General features: G+C 36.0%; 1 protein-coding gene across 1 annotated transcript in view; it reads left to right on the forward strand.

Moving 5' to 3' along the window:
- The window catches only part of REV3L (REV3 like, DNA directed polymerase zeta catalytic subunit), a 186131-nt gene that overhangs the window by 49170 nt on the left and 115162 nt on the right, over positions 1 to 21799 (forward strand). The window contains exons 2-4 of the mRNA XM_060168321.1: positions 8108 to 8297; positions 13331 to 13405; positions 17319 to 17479. Of these exons, the coding sequence (XP_060024304.1) occupies positions 8108 to 8297; positions 13331 to 13405; positions 17319 to 17479 (426 nt within the window). The remainder of the gene's footprint in view (positions 1 to 8107; positions 8298 to 13330; positions 13406 to 17318; positions 17480 to 21799) is intronic.

A 21799-nucleotide genomic window follows, 5' to 3' on the forward strand; every position in this document is an offset into this window, starting at 1 on the left:
ATTCCGTGTGTGTGTGTATGCATATTGCACAGCTTCTTTATCCATTCATCTGTTGGTGAACACTTAGGATGCTTCTGTATCTTGGCAATTATAAATAATGCTGCTCTGAACACTGGGGTGCATATAGCTTTTTGTATCATTGTTTTCATTTTCTTTGGATATATACCCAGGAGTGGAATTGCTGGGTCATATGGTAGTTCTGTTCTCAGTTTTTTTGAGAAACTTCCATACTGTTTTCCACAGTGGCTGCAACAATTTACATTTCCACCGTGTTTGAGGGTTTCCTTTTCTCCACATCCTCACCAACATTTGTTATTTGTGTTCTTTTTATGATAGCCATTCTGACAGGTGTGAATGATTAGCAGTGTTGAGCTAAAAGATGCAGTGTTGAGCATCTTTTCATGTGCCTGTTGGCCATCTGCACTTCCTCTTTGGAAAAATGTCTGTTCAGGTCTTCTGCCCATTTTTAAATTGGGTTGTTTGTGTTTTTGATGTTGAGTTGTATGAGCCATTTATGTATTTTGGACAGTAACCCCTTATCTGTCATATCATTTGCAAATATTTTCTCCCATTGAGTAGGTTGTCTTTTCTTTTGACAGTATTTGCCGGTATTCTTGTTGCTTTTATGGAGGAGCTGGTTTTCCAAGGTCCTTCCTCTGCCATTCTGGAAGTGCCTTTTCCCATTCTTGTATATTTTTATCAGCATTCTACTTCCAGTCTCTGACCCAGCCTCTCATTGCTTGCCTTTCTCTTATACATTTCTACTGGACCTTTGGAACTCTGGTTCCATGGCTAACATAGTTACATTCTCAATTATTCACTGACTATTACCTCCCTTTCTTGCCAGGCAGCCCTTTCAGGGGCTGATTCTCTCACATCCCACATAAATCAAAATCCTCTATTCCTCCCTTAAATATTAGTATTCCTCAAGTTTCTGGCTTACACCCCTTCTCTTGTCTATTTTCCCTGAACATTCTTACTCAGTTGTTGCTCATACTCTCAAATCTGTCTTCTTCTCTAGCCCAGGTCTCTGTCTTAAGCTCCTCATCTGTATCTAATTTTGCTTAACGTAAATCTTCATTTGGAATTTCTACAGACATGTAAAATTCCTCAAGTTCAAAACAGAAATCAACCTATTCTTTCTCAGTTTTCTTTGAATGACATTCCCATTTGTCTAGTTGCCTAAACCAAAAATGTGGGTCATTTTTTATTCTTTCTCCTTTACCCTACCTTCAAATTACAGTAAGTGACCTTTCAGTTCTGTGCCCTAAATCTTTCGATTTAGGTTTTCTTTATCTCTACTAACATCTCCTGCCTGAATTATTCCAACAGCCTCCAAAACAGATCTTCCCATTATAGTTCTGTCCCCAGCTTCTCCACAATGTGTCCAGAAGGGAACTTTATAAAATGCAAATCCAAATAGGTCACAGAGTCCACACAGACACACACACACACACACACACACACACACACACACACACACTTTGCCCTTCTCTCCATTGCATTCCTTGCTCCATCCTAATTGCCTTTTTCCTATTTCCAGACCATGTCATGTTCTTGTTTGCTTTCAGGTATCTGTACCTACTGCAGTATTCTTTCTCACTTTGCTCTTTTATTGCTTCCTCAGGGAAGCCTTCTTATATTCTCACAAACTGAGTTAGATACTTCTGGATATAAAATTACCATACTGTAATGGCCTATTTACTCATCTTTATCTCCAAGTAGAATGTCAAGTCCATGAGATCCAGGGCTGTGATTATGAGCAGCCTGTGGCCTAGCACCGAACATTGGGCTTCCACAAATTATTTGATGAATAGAGAATTTATGCCTACATGTATGAACGACAGAACCAACCATGTTCAGCACTGAGAATACAAAGATATATTAGGCAGATGTATAAATAAAATAGGCCTTTGAAACATCTGGTGTCTGAGGGATATAGCTGTTAGTAATGTAGGATTAGTAACTTAAAGCCAATGATTCTAAATAAAGTCCTGTATACCTTAGTTGAAGAAATAAAATGGCGTGAATGTATGTGAGACCCCAAAGCATTATTTATGAATGAAAGGAGAAAATGAAGAGAAACTATTCAACAGGAAGTTATATACATATGCCCTTTATAAAGTTAGTGTTTATACTTAGTTTTTGTTTTATTTTGTTTTTAATTTCTAGGTCATTGAGAAGTAGGTGACTTCTTCCTTCCTGCCTTTCTTTTACACAAATTGTATAATATTTAGAAAATATATATAAGCAACAACAAAAAAATGAAATCACCCATTATCTCATTTAATGTATTATATATAGTTTCATAACTGAATTAAATCTGAACATCGCCAGAAATAGATATGTCATAAACATCTTATGCTAGGAAATATACGTCAATACCACCTGTTGCTGAGGTTAGCAGACTTTTTCTCTATAGGGCCACATAGTACATTTTTGAAGCTTTGAGGGGCTAGAAGGTCTCTGTCACAGCTATTCAACTCTTCCTGTAGCAAAAGCAGCCATAGACCCTTCCAAATGGGTGTATTCCAATAAAACTTGATTTACAAAAACAAGTGGCAAGCAGGATTTGGTATGAGAGCCATAGATTTGTTCTGAGATACAGATATGCCATAATTACTTAATCTTGGGGAAGTTTATTATCTTCAATTTTTTACTATTATTAGTTATACTCTCTTAACATCTTAATATCTAAATCTGTATGTACATTCTTAATCTTTTCCTTAGCATAAATTCTGAAAAAATGTAATTTCTAGGGCTAAGAGTACATCTTTAAGACTTTTCTTTTTTAAATGAGAATAGGTGAGATAACATTTGCTTTCAAACTGTGACTATGAGGAGTTTTGCTTAACTCATTTTGTGGGTTTTGTGGGCATGGAAAAAGAAAGACTGGAGGGAAACGTTGAGTTAACGATAGTAATATAAAACTTAAAAAGAGATGTTCCATGAAGAAAATATGAAAAATTTCATAAGTACAGATATTCCTGTTCACATAGCCAAGTTTGTTTGTTTGTTTGTTTGATAACTCTGTAGAGTTTTGTTTAAAATCTTGTGTCGATTGAGATTTGGGAGATGGGGTTTGCAAATTACAAAATGAGCGTTTCTTATTCAGTCTCCTAAGATACTCTTAGGTCAGCATGATTTAGATTGTGATTACCAATCAGCTTGTTTTTTTTTAAAAAAGAAAAAAGAAGACGCCATTAAATTTTCCTGTTCTGGTTGACAAGGAAGTCTAATCAGATCAGGGTTTGGCAAATTACTATCCATGGACAAAATCCCTCCTGTTACCTGTTTTTTTTTTTTTTTTTTTGTTGTTGTTGTTGTTGTTCTTTTGCGGCATGCGGGCCTCTCAATGTTGTGGCCTCTCCTGTTGCGGAGCACAGGCTCCGGACGCGCAAGCTCAGCGGCCATGGCTCATGGGCCTAGTCGCTCCGCGGCATGTGGGATCTTCCCGGGCCGGGGCACAAACCCGTGTCCCCTGCATCGGCAGGCGGACTGTCAACCACTGCACCACAAGGGAAGCCCCCTGTTGCTTGTTTTTGTAAGTGAAGTTTTATTGGAACACAGCCATGCCCATTCACTTAAGTACTGTCTATGATTGCTTTTAGACTACAACAACAGAGTTAAGTAGTTGTCAGAGACAGTATAGTCCAGAAAGCCTAAAGTATTTACTATCTGCCACTTTACAGAAGAAAATTTGCAGACCCCGGAATTAGAGGAATGGCACCTGTTAGTCTTTCTGTTTATTGAAAATGGATCCACAAAAACAAAAGTAATTTTGCTACAGATAAACTAACAAGGTTTTAGAAACAGAATTAATTCAGAGCCCAAATCTGGGCACTTAAAATGTAGAACAACACGTGAGAAAACAATATAAGAAATGTTGGAATACAGAGGACTTTATGTGTAGTGTAATTCTAAGTTATGTGAAAGATTAGATTTAGAGCACCCAAGTACTGGCTGTTACAGAGGCACCTACCTTAGTTATAAAAGCCCTTCTTACACACAGTTGGAAAATAGCCGATTCCACAAAGTTTTGCTGTAGTGTCTTTAAAAGCGAGCAGTTATACTGTGACAAGTTCCGTGGCACTTTGCGTGAAACAACCTTGTGCAGTTTCTGAATGAGACGACATCAGTCAAATTGGAAAATTCACACTCTTAAAAATTTTTTGAAACCTGTGTACATAGGCTTATTCCCCCAATGACAGTCTTTATCCTACTGTATTTGTTGCCTTAATTCAGTTTCACATGACAATAATAGGGGGCATTCAGAAAGTAGGGATATTTTCTTTCTTTGGATCCACTTTACCTGGAAATAGCTAATATCCAGGATCCCAAATCATTTAGTAAGGTTTTGAAACAGCATAGCTTTTATTAATTTTATAAAAAGTTTCTTAAAAGAATCCTGTGTGTGGAACTCTTTGGAGTATAGTAGAAAAGCCTCTAGGCTGAAGTCAAGCGTTCCTCTTCACTAGGCCGCTAAAACCTGAATCCGTAACCAGCTACGTGGACTTTTATGAGAGAGAAGCCACTAATTTAATGCTTACAAGCACTGATTTTAGGGTGTTTTCTCACAGCCGAAAATAATCTTGAGTGAGGGAGGTCAGGGTAGACTAGTTTATCTCTGAGGGACTTTACATCTCTATGGCTCCACATATTTGTGTGGGATAGAGCTGATGGAGGGGAAAAAATAAAAGTGGTCTGTATCTTGTCAAGATAAAGCAACGCTCTGACAGAACCACAAATTTTATAATGATAAAAGACAAGAAATTGACTGTTGTTCATTTTTACACACTTCTCTTTCTTTGTTTAACTTTTGAGTTTCCTTTTTTTATCTTGTTTCTCATAATTTCTGTGACACTTATTCTGTATTAGAGCTGTTATGGTTCTGCCAAGAATTCCTTAGGCTGTGGTTGTTCTTCAGGAGATTGTTCTTGAGTAAGGGTGGTGAGTAAAGCACTGAGCTATCCCTACTGCTGGAGAACTACACGGAGGTGCATCTGTGTTGATTTAGTGACTACAGCTTTGCATGGGACGTCGGGTCATTCAGGGTAGGAAAGTGCAATAAGCTGGAGATCCTTTATGTTCTTCTGTAACCCTGATGGTGGTGCCTTAGTTGTATCAGAGTCCCTCTGTTTTCATAGATTTGTTTTTTCAGATATTCTAGGCTTTCACACCATTCCTTCTCCTTAAGCAACTATTCTGTTTTGCTGGTGGTTCGTTCAATAAATATCTGTTAAACACATATTAATGTGTTTTGTGCTGGATCCTGGGGATATTACTATCATTCAAACACAACACCAGCTCCCAAGAATTTGCAGTCAAATGAGAGAGAGAGCCCAGTAAGAAAACAGGTGTTTACAGTACAAAAATAAGAACTTGAGGAATTAAGGATTAAGGAAGCCAGTATTTACTTTCTTAAAAACATTGAACCAGAATGGTTAAATGGAAAGAGCATTGGTTTTAGATTTTGTTGATCTGCTTTTAAATCCTGATTCAATTACTTAATAGGTATGTGACTTTGGGAAAGTTAACCTTTGTGATACTTGCAAAGTTGTACTAAGTTTTAGAAATAAATATATATAAAGCACTTAGTCCAGTGCCTGCTGAATAAATGATTTCTGCTTTTTTTTCTAAATCATACACCGTAAATTATTGTTCCAAAGCCTATAAATAGAAAGATCATTTCTCTGGCCCCTACTTCATAGGAGATGTGAAAAGAGGATATGGTAAAATTTTTTATGAACTTTGTGAACATCCTGCCTATAAAGAAACTATTAGAAATCAGATTTTATTATTATTCTTGTAAAGCTTACCCAGATTTACATTATTAAGATATGGACTGTAAAACTCATATCTTAAGAACTTACAATATTGCTTGTGAAATATGCTAGTAATTTTGTAACCACCGGTCTTATATTTTATTTGTCAACTTAAAAAGGGGATACTTTTCTGTCTCCCTACCTCCCTTACCCCGTAGTTTAGCATGCCAGTTACTTTTTTTTTTTTTTTTTTTGCGGTACGTGGTCCTCTCACTGTTGTGGCCTCTCCCGTTGCGGAGCACAGGCTCCGGACGCACAGGCTCAGCGGCCATGGCTCACGGGCCCAGCCGCTCCGTGGCATGTGGGATCCTCCTGGACCGGGGCACGAACCCGTGTCCCCTGCATCGGCAGGTGGACTCTCAACCACTGCGCCACCAGGGAAGCCCGCCAGTTACTTTTAACCAAATTGTGGTTTATATCCAGAAGTGTAATGGTTATAACCTTTTTTCATGAGATGTTTAAAAAGCATTCAAATAGATCATCAGTAAATTGATAAAATATCAATATATTTTCTTAAGACTCGTTCATCATTACAATTTGAATTTTTTCTATTTGAAGAATTGAAAGCTGCAATATTTAGGAAGTAGTATCATGCATATTTAGAAATAAAAGAGAATGGTTAAAGAATTTGCTTTTAACTGAAAATATTTTTTTCATTCCTTTGAAATTAAATAACATAAAATTAGAAATTAAAATTGGTCTAACAGCAACACAATTTGTAATTTTTCAAAAACGTCAAAGTTGGTAGCTCAAATGAGAATACTGTACTCGGGAGGGCATAGATCTTATTCCATTATGTGACTTTTCCAGTTTTGCTATACTTTATGTAATAACTATTCCAGATTTATTTGTTAATTCTGTTATAGCTGTACCTTAAAAATAAGACAAGCTGATGTTATTCACTGTAAAAAGTGTAAATACAAGTATCAACAGAACATAGAACTATTTTCTATGTATTTTACATAAATCACCCTAAATTATAAATAGGATAGTGATCAAACAAATACTTTTCTACCAAAAGAAAAAGCCAGTGGAACAGAGTGGGATAAGAGGTGGGAGAGAAGCCCTAGGATTGTGTTGGCAGGGCAGTAGTAAGTGACAGCATGAGAAGAATGCATGTGTTCTTCCATCACTGCTCTTCTCCTCTCTGTTTGAATTAGACAAATAGCATGTGCCCAAGGGGAACGAGGGACAATGTTCAGAGGAAAGGAACCACTTTTATACAGCCCTGCCAGATTCATGAGAATAATGATGCATCTGCTTTTTGTTGCTGCTGTTGTTACTTAACCTTGTCGTGGATACATTACTTTTTCGGTAGCACTTATTTTGTGGGTTCTTACTCATATTATTTTCTCTATCATGGCTATACGGGATTGTCTGTTGGCAAATCAGCACCATTTACCCCTTCTGCACCTTGCCTGATGTAATGGCTTCCTGGAATGCGTGCATGCTGTTTTTTTTCCCTCTTTGTGTCTCCCCTGTCCCACTCCATCAAATGTGCAATTTAAATATCCAGAAGTCCATTACAGACAGTTGATTTGTAGGGGTTTTCTTTTGATTTTTTTTTGTCTGTTTTGATTTTTTTTTCCCTAGTAGCAAAATTTCATTTTTACCCTTCCCAAACCACGCCCCCCCCATAGCAAAACTCCACACACTGGATGCCAAGACAGACACATTCATTGATTTATTTAGTAAACTTTCAATGAGCTTTTGTAAGCTTCATAACACTGCGTTAAGTGGTATTATAGGGCAAGGGTCCCCAACTGCTGGGCTCTGGACCAGTTACCAGTCAGTGGCCTGTTAGGAACTGGGCCGCATAGCAGGAGGTGAGTGGCAGGCGAGCAAGCAAAGCTTAATCTGCTGCTCCCCATCGCTCGAATTACTGCCTGAACCGTCCGCCCCCCCCCGCAATTCCGTGGAAAAATTGTCTTCCATGAAACCGGTCCCTGGTGCCAAAAAGATTGGGGACCACTGTTATAGGGCAATTCAGTGAAGTACGTAAGAGTAGTTAGATTGTGAGGGTGAAATATTCAAACATATTTGCACCAAAACTACTATTTAAATCAAACTATAATGCTTATATTTATAAAATGCTTCTAAATGTTTTGTTGTAAAATGTAGTCAATACAAGTGGCTTTAACTATGGGTTAGTTTCTTCAGCCCTTCCCTCAGATAAGCTGTGTTGTCCTTAGACCATTTAAATGACTTGTATTCTGAGCTTTGTAATGTTAAGGTTTTAAAATGCATCTCAAGTCTAAACTTTACAATGTGTTACATTTTAGGTCAGAAGACATGTCTTCATCTACATGGCATCTTTCCTTACCTCTATGTGCCATATGATGGTTATGGACAGCAGCCAGAAAGCTATCTTTCTCAGATGGCATTCAGTATCGACAGAGCACTTAATGTGGCTTTAGGCAATCCATCTTCCACTGCTCAGCACGTGTTCAAAGTGTCATTAGTATCAGGAATGTAAGTATATGATAACATCTTTTTAAATTTCTATTTATCTGTATTTATATTACTGTTCTAGTTAAAAGAAAACATATCCAATTCAAATATACTCTGTTCATTTTTCTTTTATTTCTAATCTAATGGAACCAGGGTGAATTTCTTACTGTAACTTTTTAAAGTCCATTTTTATTGCAATGAAAGATAGATGGTTAACAGTAATTTTTGTTTTAACTTTTTCCATTTCTCTGCTTCCTAGAACTGTAGAAATTTATGTAATTTATTCATCAAGTATTTATTGAGCACCTTTTATATTGGTGAACAAAACAAAGGTCCCTGCCCCCATGGAGGTTACATTCTAGTAATGGAAAACAGAAAGTAACCAACAGATAGAACATGAAATAAATTTATTTATTACATGATAATTAATGCTATAGAACAAAATATGTAGAACAGGTAAGAAGGATCAGTAGTATGGGGTGGGGAAGTAGTCTGGTGGCAGTTTTGTATAGGGTAATCAGGGAAGGTGTCATTGACACGGTAAATGACATTTGAGCAAAGACTTGAAGGTGAGGGGGTGGGAACAAAATGGAGGCCAGGTGTCTGGAGTGGAGGGAAAGGAGAGTGGACAAAATGAGGTTAGAGAGATATGAGAGAATGGAGATCATGTTGGCCAGTGGGTCGCCAAAATCACTTTTACCTGGTTTGACAGCCATGAGAATGCACCTCTCAGACCTCCAAATACAAAGAGCATAATTGAACAACGGTCCCAGCTACTGCACTAAAATCCATTTATCATCCTGTGTAAACTGAAGCTGCTTTCCATAGGCTACTCCCAGCCATTGGCTAAGCAGAGCAAGGCTACTAAGGCAGGCCTGTTTCTGGGAGACACTTGGGAACTCTGGGACAGGCTTTCTGAACTTTCACTAGAATCACACTGCAATAAAAGACACTTCCACTCATCTTCCCTCTGTCCCTCTCTCCTTCACTTAGATCAGACCTGTATCTAAGTCTTGTGGCTGTCCCACCCTCTCCTGAGTTCATCCTCATATTCTCTCACAGGTGTTTCCACTAACAAACTTCTTGCACATTTTGACATCTACTTCTTGGAGGACTCAGACTAACACACTTGAGAACTTAGAATATATTCTTTGGTCTCACCCCACATCTGATGAATCAGATACTCTGGTGGTGGGACCCAGAAATTTGTGAGCCTTTCTGCTGATGCTGATGCATACTCAAGTTTGAGAAACCACCGCAGTAGGGTATTCTGTTTTGCTCTGAGCTATTGCATGATTTTGAGCAGCCAGGATCTAACTTAAACTTGAAAGGGTTCCTTTAGCAACTGTGGGAAGAATAGATCATAGGGGCATGAGAGTTGAAACAGGGAGAACATTAGGACTCTTGTTTCATTAATCTGGGTGAGAAAATATGGTGGCTTGAACTAGGGTAGTAGCAGGGGAGTAGTGAGAAGTGGTCAGCTTCTAGATCTATTCTGAGGGTTGAGTCCCCAAGATTTGCTGTCTGATTGGATGAAGTTTGTGAGAGGAGTCAGGTATGACGACAAAGTTTTGAGTCTGTGCAGATAGAGCAGGCTGGCGGGAAAGATTTAGAGCTCGTACTGGAACATATGAGTTGAATACATCTGTATGAAATCCATCTTAAATCTGTCTACTTCTTCCACCTTAATCCAGGTTTTCTTCTGGACCACCACAGTATCCTTTTAATTGAATTTCCTTCTTCTGTTCTTATCTCACTCCAGAGCTGCAGAAGTACCTGTCTTGTAATGTAAATTGGATCCTTTTAAAATCATTTAAAATCCTTGAGTGGCTTCATATTGTTTATACATTAAAATTTAAATTTCTGACCCCTGCCTGCCTCTGTAACTTTGTTCACTGTGTTCCATCCAGAAACACTGGTCTTCTTTCAGTTCCTCTGATGTGCTGAGCTCTTTCCCACCTTTGTACATGCAGTTTCCTTTCCTTGAGTACGCTACCCCTCTCCAGTCCTTCAAATCCTTCACCTCTCCAGAGAAGTTTTCTCTGACTTCCCTCCTTAAAATAGGTTGTTGTTATTATTCTGTATCTTAGCCCATTCTTTGTTTTCTTTAGTACTTTACTATAGTTTGCAGTTATTTTAATTTTTTGTTTATTAGTTCTTATGTGTTTCTCCCACCAGCCTGTAAGTTCCATGAGAAAAAGGACCATGTTTGTCTGTCCATCATTATATCCCTTGCACCTTGTATGGTGTTGGGCACTTAGTAAACAAGGCTCAATAACTATTTGTTTGGATAAATGAATGAGGTAAAAGTTCACACCCATCCTATGATAGCAACAATTAGGTTAAAGATAATCATCAGCTTTATATTCTAATTTTTTTTATGTTTAATGATTCCTCGGAACTTTCCTATACATATTCTCATTTCAAAGTTGAATCTCCAAACAGCCTAGTGGAATGAATAATGAGTCACCAGTCTTTCTATATGTTTGGTGGGCATTTGTTAAAAGCATAGCCATATTTTTAAGAGTTAGTTGAGTTACAAATCTAGAGACCTGGAAGCAAAAGATGAGCTGTTCAGTCTAATTTATGGCTGCCATTCTCTTTTTTCTCCCATTCTAATGTTTTCTATGTTTTTTTCTTATATAGGTCCCCTTTTCCCTTACCATGCATTGTAGCTTCTATGATTCCTTTACTCCTTCAGTATTGCCTACTTCTCTAAGTAAGCAAGTTGCATCTAGCTATCAAATGAAAACTTGAACAAATTTAATTCCAGTCTTCCTAGACTGTGTACTATACTGAAGCTGGGTTAAGAGAGAGGACCATGACCTTAGGCTCATTTCAGGGGTTCCTTGTCACTTAGCTATCATGATTCTAGAAAATATTCTATGAAAAGATTCTTAATCCATCTAAATTAATTAACTGAGGGGTTTTTTTCACTCTCTGTGCTCATTTTTCTTCTCATTGTTATATTAAAAAACTAACTCCAATTATCAGATATAATTTTTAAAATATAAACATATCTACCCTCGAACTCTGCTCCATTCTACTTTCTTTCTCCCAGAGAGTCTCCCTGTGGAGAAATTCTTTTGGCAAAATCAACTAAAGTCAACAGCAGAAAGTAAGAATTGCAGGTTAAATTATACAGAGACTTTCTTGGCTAGAAGAAGCAGAAAACTGAATTTATAGAATTTCCAGGCTGTATTTTGGGGCAGTAGTTACAAAAGCAGAATCCTAGATTTACAAAGAATTGTAGGGATTTGATAGTCTTGTATTCAGTTGTTGAAATTTATAAGATTCTAATTGTAAAATCCTGAAGATTTTTAGCAAAAACAAAGCAAAGATAATGTGGACCACACCAGTGCAGATTTAATTCTCTTTTTTTCCCATTTATCTGGCTAAAGGTATAACTCCTATCTTTAGACAGAGAGCTATATTTATGTATATGAAAAATACCAAAGCAGGAGGAATAAAGAATTGAATTTTGCTGGTGAGAGAGAATGGGATCATTCATATAATGTGTGTTTCACCCCTTCCTTCATGGCAACAAAAATGGGGTGAGCAGCATCAAACTAGACAGGAAAGGGTAAGTGTTATTTAACAAAAAAAAAAATGGTAAAGGGTAGGGGATAGGGAGTGATGGTCAGAGTAGACCTTTCTGAGGAGGTGAGTTTAAGCAGAGACCTGAATGAAGACTGAAAGTAAGCCATACAAAGGTTCAGGGCAGAACTTTCCAGGCAGAGGGAATGGCAGATTACTTGAGAGTGGATCAAGTTAGAAGGGGCTGAAATGTTTAGAATGGCTGGAGGAAAAAGGAAGAGTGGGTGTGAGATAAGATTGGAGTGAGTGGTAAGGATGAGACAAAGAACGTTTTAGACTTTTTTTTTTTTTTAAATAGAAATTGCTTTACAGCAATCATACAGATGGTTCTGACCTAAAGGCTTGAAATAGTTTATATTAAAAAAAAGTTGTTTAAATATACCTCAAATAATGACTCTGTTGCCAACTTACTCCTGTATTTGAGGTCTGCTACACTGTCAGACATGACAGAGAGAAATGGTGTCCTAATCAGGGTAAGTTCTATCTAGTGCCCATCATAAGGGGAAAATATTTTTTTTAATGAAAAGAAATTGAGTTTATCCACCTAAAGATTTAACCAACCACTATTTACAGACAAACTCTAGGCAAATACTTTTTATTATTTTGTCTATAAATTCAGACCTATTTATATATTGTTTCTAATTACATCACCTTTGAAAATGGTAGTCTGTATATCAGAGTTTCAGATCCTCCTGAGATGATATAACATGATAGCCCAACTTATTCCTTCTTGCATTGAGGACTTGTTTCTCTCCCTATCACATAGATTTTTGCTTCTCCTTTTCGCCCCTCTAACTGATACCCTGAGAAGAACCGAGCCTCAACATAAATAGCGTCCTTAGTAAAGCTGTCGTCTTTTCAATCTCTTAAGTTCCTGTCTACACAGTTTTCACAGGTTTCCTTTGATTTGAGTGTGTTTTATACACACATACACATATGTACATATGTATAACAGGTAAATTGTCTCTGCTTAGTGAACTTGTAAAATTAATAACAGAGACAAATAAGGAAAGTGATACAAATTCTGTCAACTAAAGGACTTTGTTGATGAACAGCTTTAGTTTTTGACAGAAAAAATGGGAAATGGGAAAAGGTATCAGGAAGGTCTCTGTTCTTCTCATACATGGTCTGAGTAAAGAGCCACTTTTTAATAGAGCCATGATGATTGAAATTAAGGTATAAATAGTTTGCTGCTCCTTTTTGTCCCTAGTTTTTTTTTTAAGTGGTATTTTAAAACTTTTTTAAAAGAAGTAACAAGATTTTATAATGTCATATGTTAACCTTGTGGTAGGTTTAATTGAAAAGTCTTGGAGGTTCTTTTGTTTTGTTGGGGGGCGGTTGGTAATATTCAATGTAAGTAAGACTGAATTCGGCCAGCTGAGTCCATTTAGGACAATAAGTTGCATTATTTCATCTCTGATGAAAATAAATTGAAATGTCTTTTTCTTTTATTTCAGGCCTTTTTATGGTTATCATGAGAAGGAAAGACACTTTATGAAGATCTATCTTTACAATCCTGCAATGGTGAAAAGGTACAAAGATAAATGAAATAAAAAATGAATAACTATCACTTAAGTATTTTAATAATAAAAAGAAAAATCTAGAAGAAAGGCCTGTATAGTTTGTAGCATTATTAAAGAAAGAGACCATAATATGTACATATATGTGTAAAGAGAGAGAGTCATAGCTTGGACTCTAGGAAGGATATTTTAAGGGTAAGGGACCTTGTTTTACACCCAACTGCTTCTTTTCTGTCTTAGAGAGTTTGTAGAAGTATATAAAGAGAGATGATTGGCTGCCTTGTATAATAATCCTAGTGCCTTGCTAGCCAGACCAAATGTTCAATACCAAGAGAAATTCGTTCTTCAGTTTCAAAGCAAGGAGAAATATGTGAGAGTGAGGCCAGAGTGGGAGAGCTTTCTACTGTGAACTTAACCACTTTTCAGTACTTAAAAGATTTTTCTGATGAGATAGGTGATGTTATTAACATTTTTTTCCATATTGTTTAATGAAATGTATCACCATTTAGAAGATTTATATAACTTAGTGGATCTATATTTTCCAAATGACCAGTGCATGATGTTAGAAAATGATGCATGGGTAAAAATACTCCAAGTGTTAGGTAGACCAATAAGTTTTAATATAACAGAGTACAAAAAGTTCATTGATTTGGTTTCAAATTCCACATTATTGCTGACCTTTAAGAAACTACCACTCCATTGCATTTCCATGTAGTAGAAACAAAGATCAACGTTTACCTGAAAAGGCTATTCAGTTACTCTTCCTTTTTCCAATTATTTATCTGTGTAAGGCTGGATTTTCTTCATATGCTTCAACCAAACAATATATCAGAACAGACTGAGCTGAAGCAGATGTGAGAATCCAATTGTCTTCTATTAAAACAGAGGTTTGCAAAGATTAAAACAATTCCTCTGGGCTTCCGTGGTGGCGCAGTGGTTGAGAGTCCGCCTGCCGGTGCAGGGGACACGGGTTCGTGCCCCGGTCCGGGAAGATCCCACATGCGGCAGAGCGGCTGGGCCCGTGAGCCCTGGCCACTGAGCCTGCGCTCCGCAACGGGAGAGGTCACAACAGTGAGAAGCCCGCATACCGCAAAAAAAAAAAAAAAAAAACAATTCCTCTTTTCCCACTAAATTGTTTTTGTTTTGGAAAATATAGGATTTTTTAATATATAAAACACTGTTATTTATGTTAACATATAATGGGTTTATTGTTGTTATTTTAAAATTAGTAAATAAGTTTCTTAAAATTTTCTGTTTTAACCTGATTTAGTAAGTGTCAAATCAAACAAAAGCTCTTTGACGCTGTCAGTAAATTTTAAGAATGAAAAGGGGTCCTGGGGCCAAAAGTTTGAGAACCATCAAAATAAAGCTCTCTTAATTTTCAATCAAAGATTCTTAAAATCTATTCACAGCCATTCTGTCCTTCTCACTGCCTATTACAGTGAAAGAGATTTACCCGCTTACCTCTAAAGCTCATATTCTACCCTCTTTGACCTTTGCTTCCATCTATCAGTTATCCCCATCTCCCTTTCCACACCATTTAAATATTAATAAGACTCTGTTAATTTTACACATACACACATTCATACTCAAAGACATTCATACTTACAGCTATTCTCCCAGAAGATTTTTTTTTTTTTTGGCCTGTTGGGTCTTCGTTGCTGTGTGTACAACTTTTCTCTAGTTGTAGCAAGTGGGGGCTACTCTTACTTGCAGTGCACGGGCTTCTCATTGCGGTGGCTTCTCTTGTCGCAGAGCATGAGCTCTAGGCGCGCAGGCTTCAGTAGTTGTGGCGCGCAGGCTCAGTAGTTGTGGCTCGCAGGCTCTAGAGCGCAGCCTCAGTAGTTGTGGCACATGGGCTTAGTTGCTCCACAACATGTGGGATCTTCCCGGACCAGGGATCAAACCCATGTCCCTTGCATTGGCAGGCGGATTCTCAACCACCGCGCCACCAGGGAAGTCCCCTCCCAGAAGAATTTATCTATACTTTGTGGGTTCAGTGTCTTACCTCCCATTCACTCTTTAACTTACTCCAATATAGGCTCTACTTCAACCATTTCACTCAAATTGCCTTCATTAGTGACCTCAGTGTTGTTAAACCCAATTAACACCTCTTTGTCCTTACCTTTTGACCACTTGTCAGTGCTTAGGTACCTTAATTTAGGCTGCTTTGATGTAAACCTTTTCTGGTTTTCCTCATACCTTTCTAGTCATTCATATTTACAACATTTTGTTGATTCCTCTTTTAACATTGTGGTTGTTTCTTGGACTTTTGTCTTAGGCATTGATTTTTTTTCTCTCTATATGTTCCCTTCACTTTACAGTCTTATATACTCCCATTTTTTAAAATCTTTGTGCATTTGGCTTCCAAATATATATCAGTAGCTTGAATTTTCCTCCAGAGCTCCTGACCAGTATATCAAATCATCTATCTACTGGATAAATAGAAAAGCACTATAGTTAAGAGTGAGGGGTCAAGTCAGAGAAAATTTGGGTTGAATTTTAGCACTTCCACCTTTTATTTGTGTGATTTTGGACAACATTTTGATCTAAGACCCAATTTCTCTGTTTATAAAATGGAGATAGTAGTACCATAGGTTTGTAGTAAGAATTACTTGAGATTAAGCATTTAGAGCACCCAACACAGTGCCCAGTACATAGTGCCCCAAAATATGTTTGCTTCCTCTACTCTGTTACCAAAATTATCCTTATCCTCATCCTTATTATCATTTCTAATATTTTTATAGAAATCTCCCTGAATACTCCAGTATACCTAAACTCCAGTATATCTAAAACTGAGTTTGTCTTTATTTCCTCTCCAAATAAAATCCCCAAACAAACCTGTTTTCTTCCAGTAATGTAGCACCACCAACTAGCTGCTTAACCAAGATATCTAGGCATTATCCTCAACTCATATTGTCTCACCCTCCATATCTAGTTAGTCATCAAGTCCTGACCATTTTATTCCTTATATGTCTCCTGAATCAACACAGTTTCATGATCCTTGTTGAAGCCACCATCATCTTAGTTTTTCTACAGTAATCTCTCACTCTCTGTCTCTAGTGTTCTGCATTCTCTAGCTAACCTGGTCATTTCATTTTCCTGCTCTTCACAGGCAAATTCCACCACCTTTTCAGATGTCTTGAATAGGCTCTGCATGATCTGACTTCTCATTACCTCTCTACCCTCCCCCTACCACCACCATAGCCTCTGTCTCTAAGCCTCACTCAGTGGTTTCAGTCCTTGAATAAACCACATTTTCTTGTGACCCTTCACATGTGCAGTTTTATTTGCATGAAATACTCTTCTCCTCTCTGAGAAAAAGTATTTCCAGTTCATTGTTTAGTCTCCTGTTTTAGACACTTCTCTTCAAGAAGGCTTTGCAGAAGCTACAGTCTGGTTAATATCCCTTCTAGATGTTTCATATACTTCCCCTGCATAGCACTTGCACTATTTATAATTGCCTGTTATTTGTATTCCCCATCATGAAGGAAAAATAACTCAGAGAATAAAAATATCAAAAGTGGTAACATCTCTGTGTGGTTGATTGAGTCATATGTCCTTTCTTAGAATTTTTGTGTAATCTTTTCAGAATTTTTTCTGGACTTTTTAAAAAAGCTAATATTTTAAAAATCCTTTTGACATTTTAGGTTTTTCAGTATATTTAGCATTAAATTAGTTTTAGAAGTCAAAATATTCTTCATTCAAGGCATTTTTTGTCATTTTCTTTCAGAGCATGCAGCTTACTTTAAAACTTGATTTTAAACTTTCAATTTCCAACAAAATACAAATTTCCAGTATAATTGAAATCAAAATTTTGTGTGCTAGTATAATGTGTTTTATTCTCTATATTTGTATAATCACCGTTTCACTTAACATTTTAAGAAACATAATTTTATGATATAACTTTTTTTTTCTAATTTAGGATATGTGAACTTTTGCAAAGTGGAGCCATAATGAATAAATTTTATCAGCCTCATGAAGCGCATATTCCCTACCTCCTACAGCTCTTCATTGACTACAATCTGTATGGAATGAATTTAATAAATCTGGCTGCTGTCAAGTTCCGAAAAGCAAGGAGGAAAAGTAAGGTTAATTTTGCAAGTTCAAATTAAAGCTTTTGAAACAAGTATTATGTAATTTATGATTTATAAAATAATATATATTTAGAAAATAAATGCTGAGTGGATAAGGAATAAAAAGAAATATGCAAAAATGTCTTAAGAGTTTGTCAAGAAAAGAATCTCAAAATAAATTTTTTTGGTAATAGCTTTATTGAGATTTAATTCACACGCCTTACAATTCACTCATTTAAAATGGATACCTCTGTGGTTTTTAATATATTCACAGAGCTGTGCATCCATCACCACAATCAAATTTAGAACATTTTCAACACCTCTAAAGGAAATCTTTATCAATCACCCCCAGTCCTCCCTTAGCAACCATGAATCTTCTTTCTGTCTCTCTGTTTGCCCATTCTGCACATCTCATATAAATGGAATCATATGTTTATTTGTTTTCACTTAGCCTAATGTTTTCATGGTTCATCCATGTTGTAGCATACATCAGTATTTCATTCCTTTTTATGGCCAGGTAATATTCTGCTATGAATATGCTACATTGTTTATTGATTCATCAATTGACGGATGTTTGGGTTTCCTCCTTTTGGCTATTATGAACAGTGCTGCTGTGAACATGCATGTACAAGTATTCGTGTAGCCATATGTTTTCATTTCTCTTGGGCATATACCTAGGAATAGAATAAAATGCTGTAACATCTTTTGCATTTTATTGTTGGATTCCTTCTCCTCTACTTAAAACAAAGTGAAACCAACATTTTTCCTCCAACCCTGCTGTCCTTTATGTTATAATTATTTTCTTCGTTTTCACTGACAAACTTTTAAAACCAAAAGTTAGCTTTTTTTTCTCTTGTTGTTTACCAGCTATTCTTTTTTGGTTTAACTCCTTGGGTCTCTTCTACCATACCCAAACTGTGCTCTGAAAAGTAACCAGGGAGGACTTTTTCCCCCTGAATGGTGGGTTAGGTTATTGGGATCCACCCTCCTACTAAAACCAATTTAATAACTAGGTAAGATTTTTTTTTTTAATCTATCACAGAGATTATAAACAATAAAGAAGTACTGGCCAAAAGAGGAAATAGAATGCTGAAAACAGCCTTTGCCCTGAGGGGTTTGCTAATCCTGGCTGCCTCCATTGAGACAGCCTTACTAGGTGAGGGAGCCAGAAACAACAACTCAGGGCCTGCTGGACAGGTTGGAACCCTCCAGAATAAGGTAGGGTTTCAAAGAGATATACCCAAACTAGGAAGTGGAACAACTTTGAGACATTTCAGTTTGAATCTCTTGGGACTAAAAGAGATTCCCAAATCTAGAACTTCATCTTAGGTGGTGGGATCATTGGATATCCATATGCCAGAAAATAAAAATAAAAGAGACCAGACATATACTTCATACCTTGTATAAAAATTAACTCAAAATGGATCATAGACTTAAATGTAAAATGTAAATCTATCAGACTTCTAGAAGAAAACAATGAGAAAATCTCCTGACAAGTTGATTTTGTCAAAGTTAAAAACTTTTTCTCTGTAAAAAATAATATTAAGAGAATAAAAAGATAAGTCACAGACTGGGAGAGAATATTTTCAAATTACATATCTGATAAAGTACTTATATCTTGAATAATATAAAGAATTCCTAAAACTCAACAAAAGCAAACAACCCCATTAAAAATGGTCAAAAGACCTGAACAGACACTTCAACAAAGAAGAAGATATAAAGATGGCAAACAGGAATAGATGATTCTCAACAGTATATATCATTAGGGAAATGCATTTTAAAACCACAAAGAGCAACCATTACACACCTATTAGAATGGTTAAAATCCAAAAAAAACTAGCAATAAACAAATGCTGGTAAGGATGGGAGCAGCATCAACTCTCATTCATTGCTTGTGGGAAGGCAAAATGGTGTAGTCACTTTGGAAGACAGTTGGGCAGTTTCTTGTAATGTTAAATATAGACTTAACATATGACCCAGCAGTTACACTCCTGTATGTTTACCAAGTGATTTAAAACTCATGTCCACCTAAAAACCTGTATGCAAATGTATATAGCAACTTTATTTCATAATTGCTAAAAATCTAAAGTAACCAAGATGTCCACTCAGTGGGACAATGGATAAACTGTTATATACCAATACAGTGGAATGCTATTTGTCAGTAAAACACATCAAGCTCTTGATTCATACAACATCGATGAATCTTTAATGCATTTTACTAAGTGAAAGAAGCCAGACCCAAAAGACTACAAGTTGTTTGATTTTATTCATACAACATTCTGGTAAAGGCAAAACTATAGAAATGTAAAACATATTAGTGGTTGCCAGGAGTTGGAGAAGAGGAGAATGTTGACTACAAAGCCAATATATAGGGGAACTTTTTTTTTTTTTTGTAGGGGAACTTTTAGGATGAAGGAATTATTCTGTATGTTACTGGCATGGTGGTACGATTCTATGCAATCTTGAAACCCATGAAATTGTACCTTAATCAAGTATTGATGGTTAACATCTCCAGTGATGGCATATGGATATCGTGTCCCCTCTCATATGATATAATGAGGATGCTTCACCTCTGTGGTATTCTTCATGGAAACCCATAATAACAATCTAATCATGAGGAAAACATCAACAGACCCAGATTGGAGGACGTCCTGTAGATTAACTGACCAGTACTCATGACTGTCAAGGTCATGAAAAACAAGGAAAGACTGAGAAATAGACCAGAGGAGACTAGGGAGACATGATAACTAACTACAATGTGGTACCCTACATTGGATCCTGAAACAGAAAATGGACAGTAGTGGATAAACTGCTGAAATTCAAATAAAGTGTATAGTGTAGTTAATAGGAAGGTATCTGTGTCAGTTTTTTTGTTTTGACAGATGTGCTTTGATAATGTAAAATGTTAACAATGGGAGGGGTGTGGTAAGCAGATTCAGAAAATGTACTATTCTTGTAACTTTCCTGTATCTAAAATTATTCCAAAATATAAAGGTTATTGGGGGAAAAAAGAAAAACAGTTTGTTTATCAGTGTCAAATATAGCTGGGAGTTCAAGAAGAATTGAGGAATGGAAAATGTTCTAGAGAGTGTATGGAAGATATTTATAGGAAAAGGAGGTCAGTTTTACAAAAGTTTGTTTCCAGTAGGTGAAAAAGCATGAGGAAAGTTCGAATTAGCAAATATATGTAAGCCATTTATTTTAGTTATAAAAGTTAAATGAGTATTGGAAGGGATTTTTTTTTCAAAATACGGAAAATTTTTACAATTTGAAGGTAGAAATATATGAAATTTCGTTGGGGGAAATTAAAAGCAGGGAAATTTCAAGTATGGTGAAATGTTTATTTTAGGTTTTTGTTTTGTTAAAAAAATAGATAAAAGATTTATTTTAGGTTTTTGTTTTGTTAAAAAAATAGATAAAAGATTTATCATTTCATAATAAAATGAAAAATGAAAAGAATAGGTGAATTTTTTTGTATTATATTTTGTCATGTAATATCAGACACATAATTAAATGGACTTATTGTAAAACTTATTGTAAATATGTTGCATATATATGCACAACTTAACATTTTAATCTTGTAAGACAAGTTAATTTAGTACATAATGTAGTCTTTTGAAAATAAATTCAAAAGTGAAAAGTATTTAGAAATTTTAATACTACATATGCATATACCATTTTGTCTTATTATTCAGTTATATACTCAGTTGCCAAATGAAACGGAAATGTTGCTAATTACTGTTGTTAAGGTGAAGTATATAGAAGTACTTAAATAGAGTAAATATTTTTAGCATCATAGAGGGATTTTTTTACAGTTCTCCATAGTGCCTTTATATTACATTTTTAACATCCAGAGTTGAAAAGAATTATATATGTATTTTTAAATAAAATAATACATAAAGTGGAGGTAAAGTGTGAATTTTTATACTGTGATAACTTTGAATTAGTAAACTTGTGTAGATTTTTCACTCATATAAATTTCTTAGAAAATAATATTTGTGTTTTAATTTACAACTTGCAAAGTAATTTCATATACATGCCCTAGCCACATAACAGCAAAGCCTTCAGAAACTTCTGAAGGTATATAGAATCAGTTACATGGTTTGTTATGTGTTTTGTTAATATAGCAAAGATGGTAAGTCTAATTAATTACATAATTTTGTGATCAAGCTAACCAAATAAGAAAAAGTATCAAATTTAGTTGGAGAGGATTGCAAATTTAATATCTTTCTTAATGTTAGGATTCCTTCTATGCCATTCACTCAAGCTTTCTTTATCTGAAAATTTAAATTCCCCATAAGAGATCACAAAAAAATTGCTAAAATTTAGA

The sequence above is a fragment of the Lagenorhynchus albirostris genome, chromosome 12, assembly GCF_949774975.1.
Source record: "Lagenorhynchus albirostris chromosome 12, mLagAlb1.1, whole genome shotgun sequence".
NCBI lineage: Eukaryota > Metazoa > Chordata > Mammalia > Artiodactyla > Delphinidae > Lagenorhynchus > Lagenorhynchus albirostris.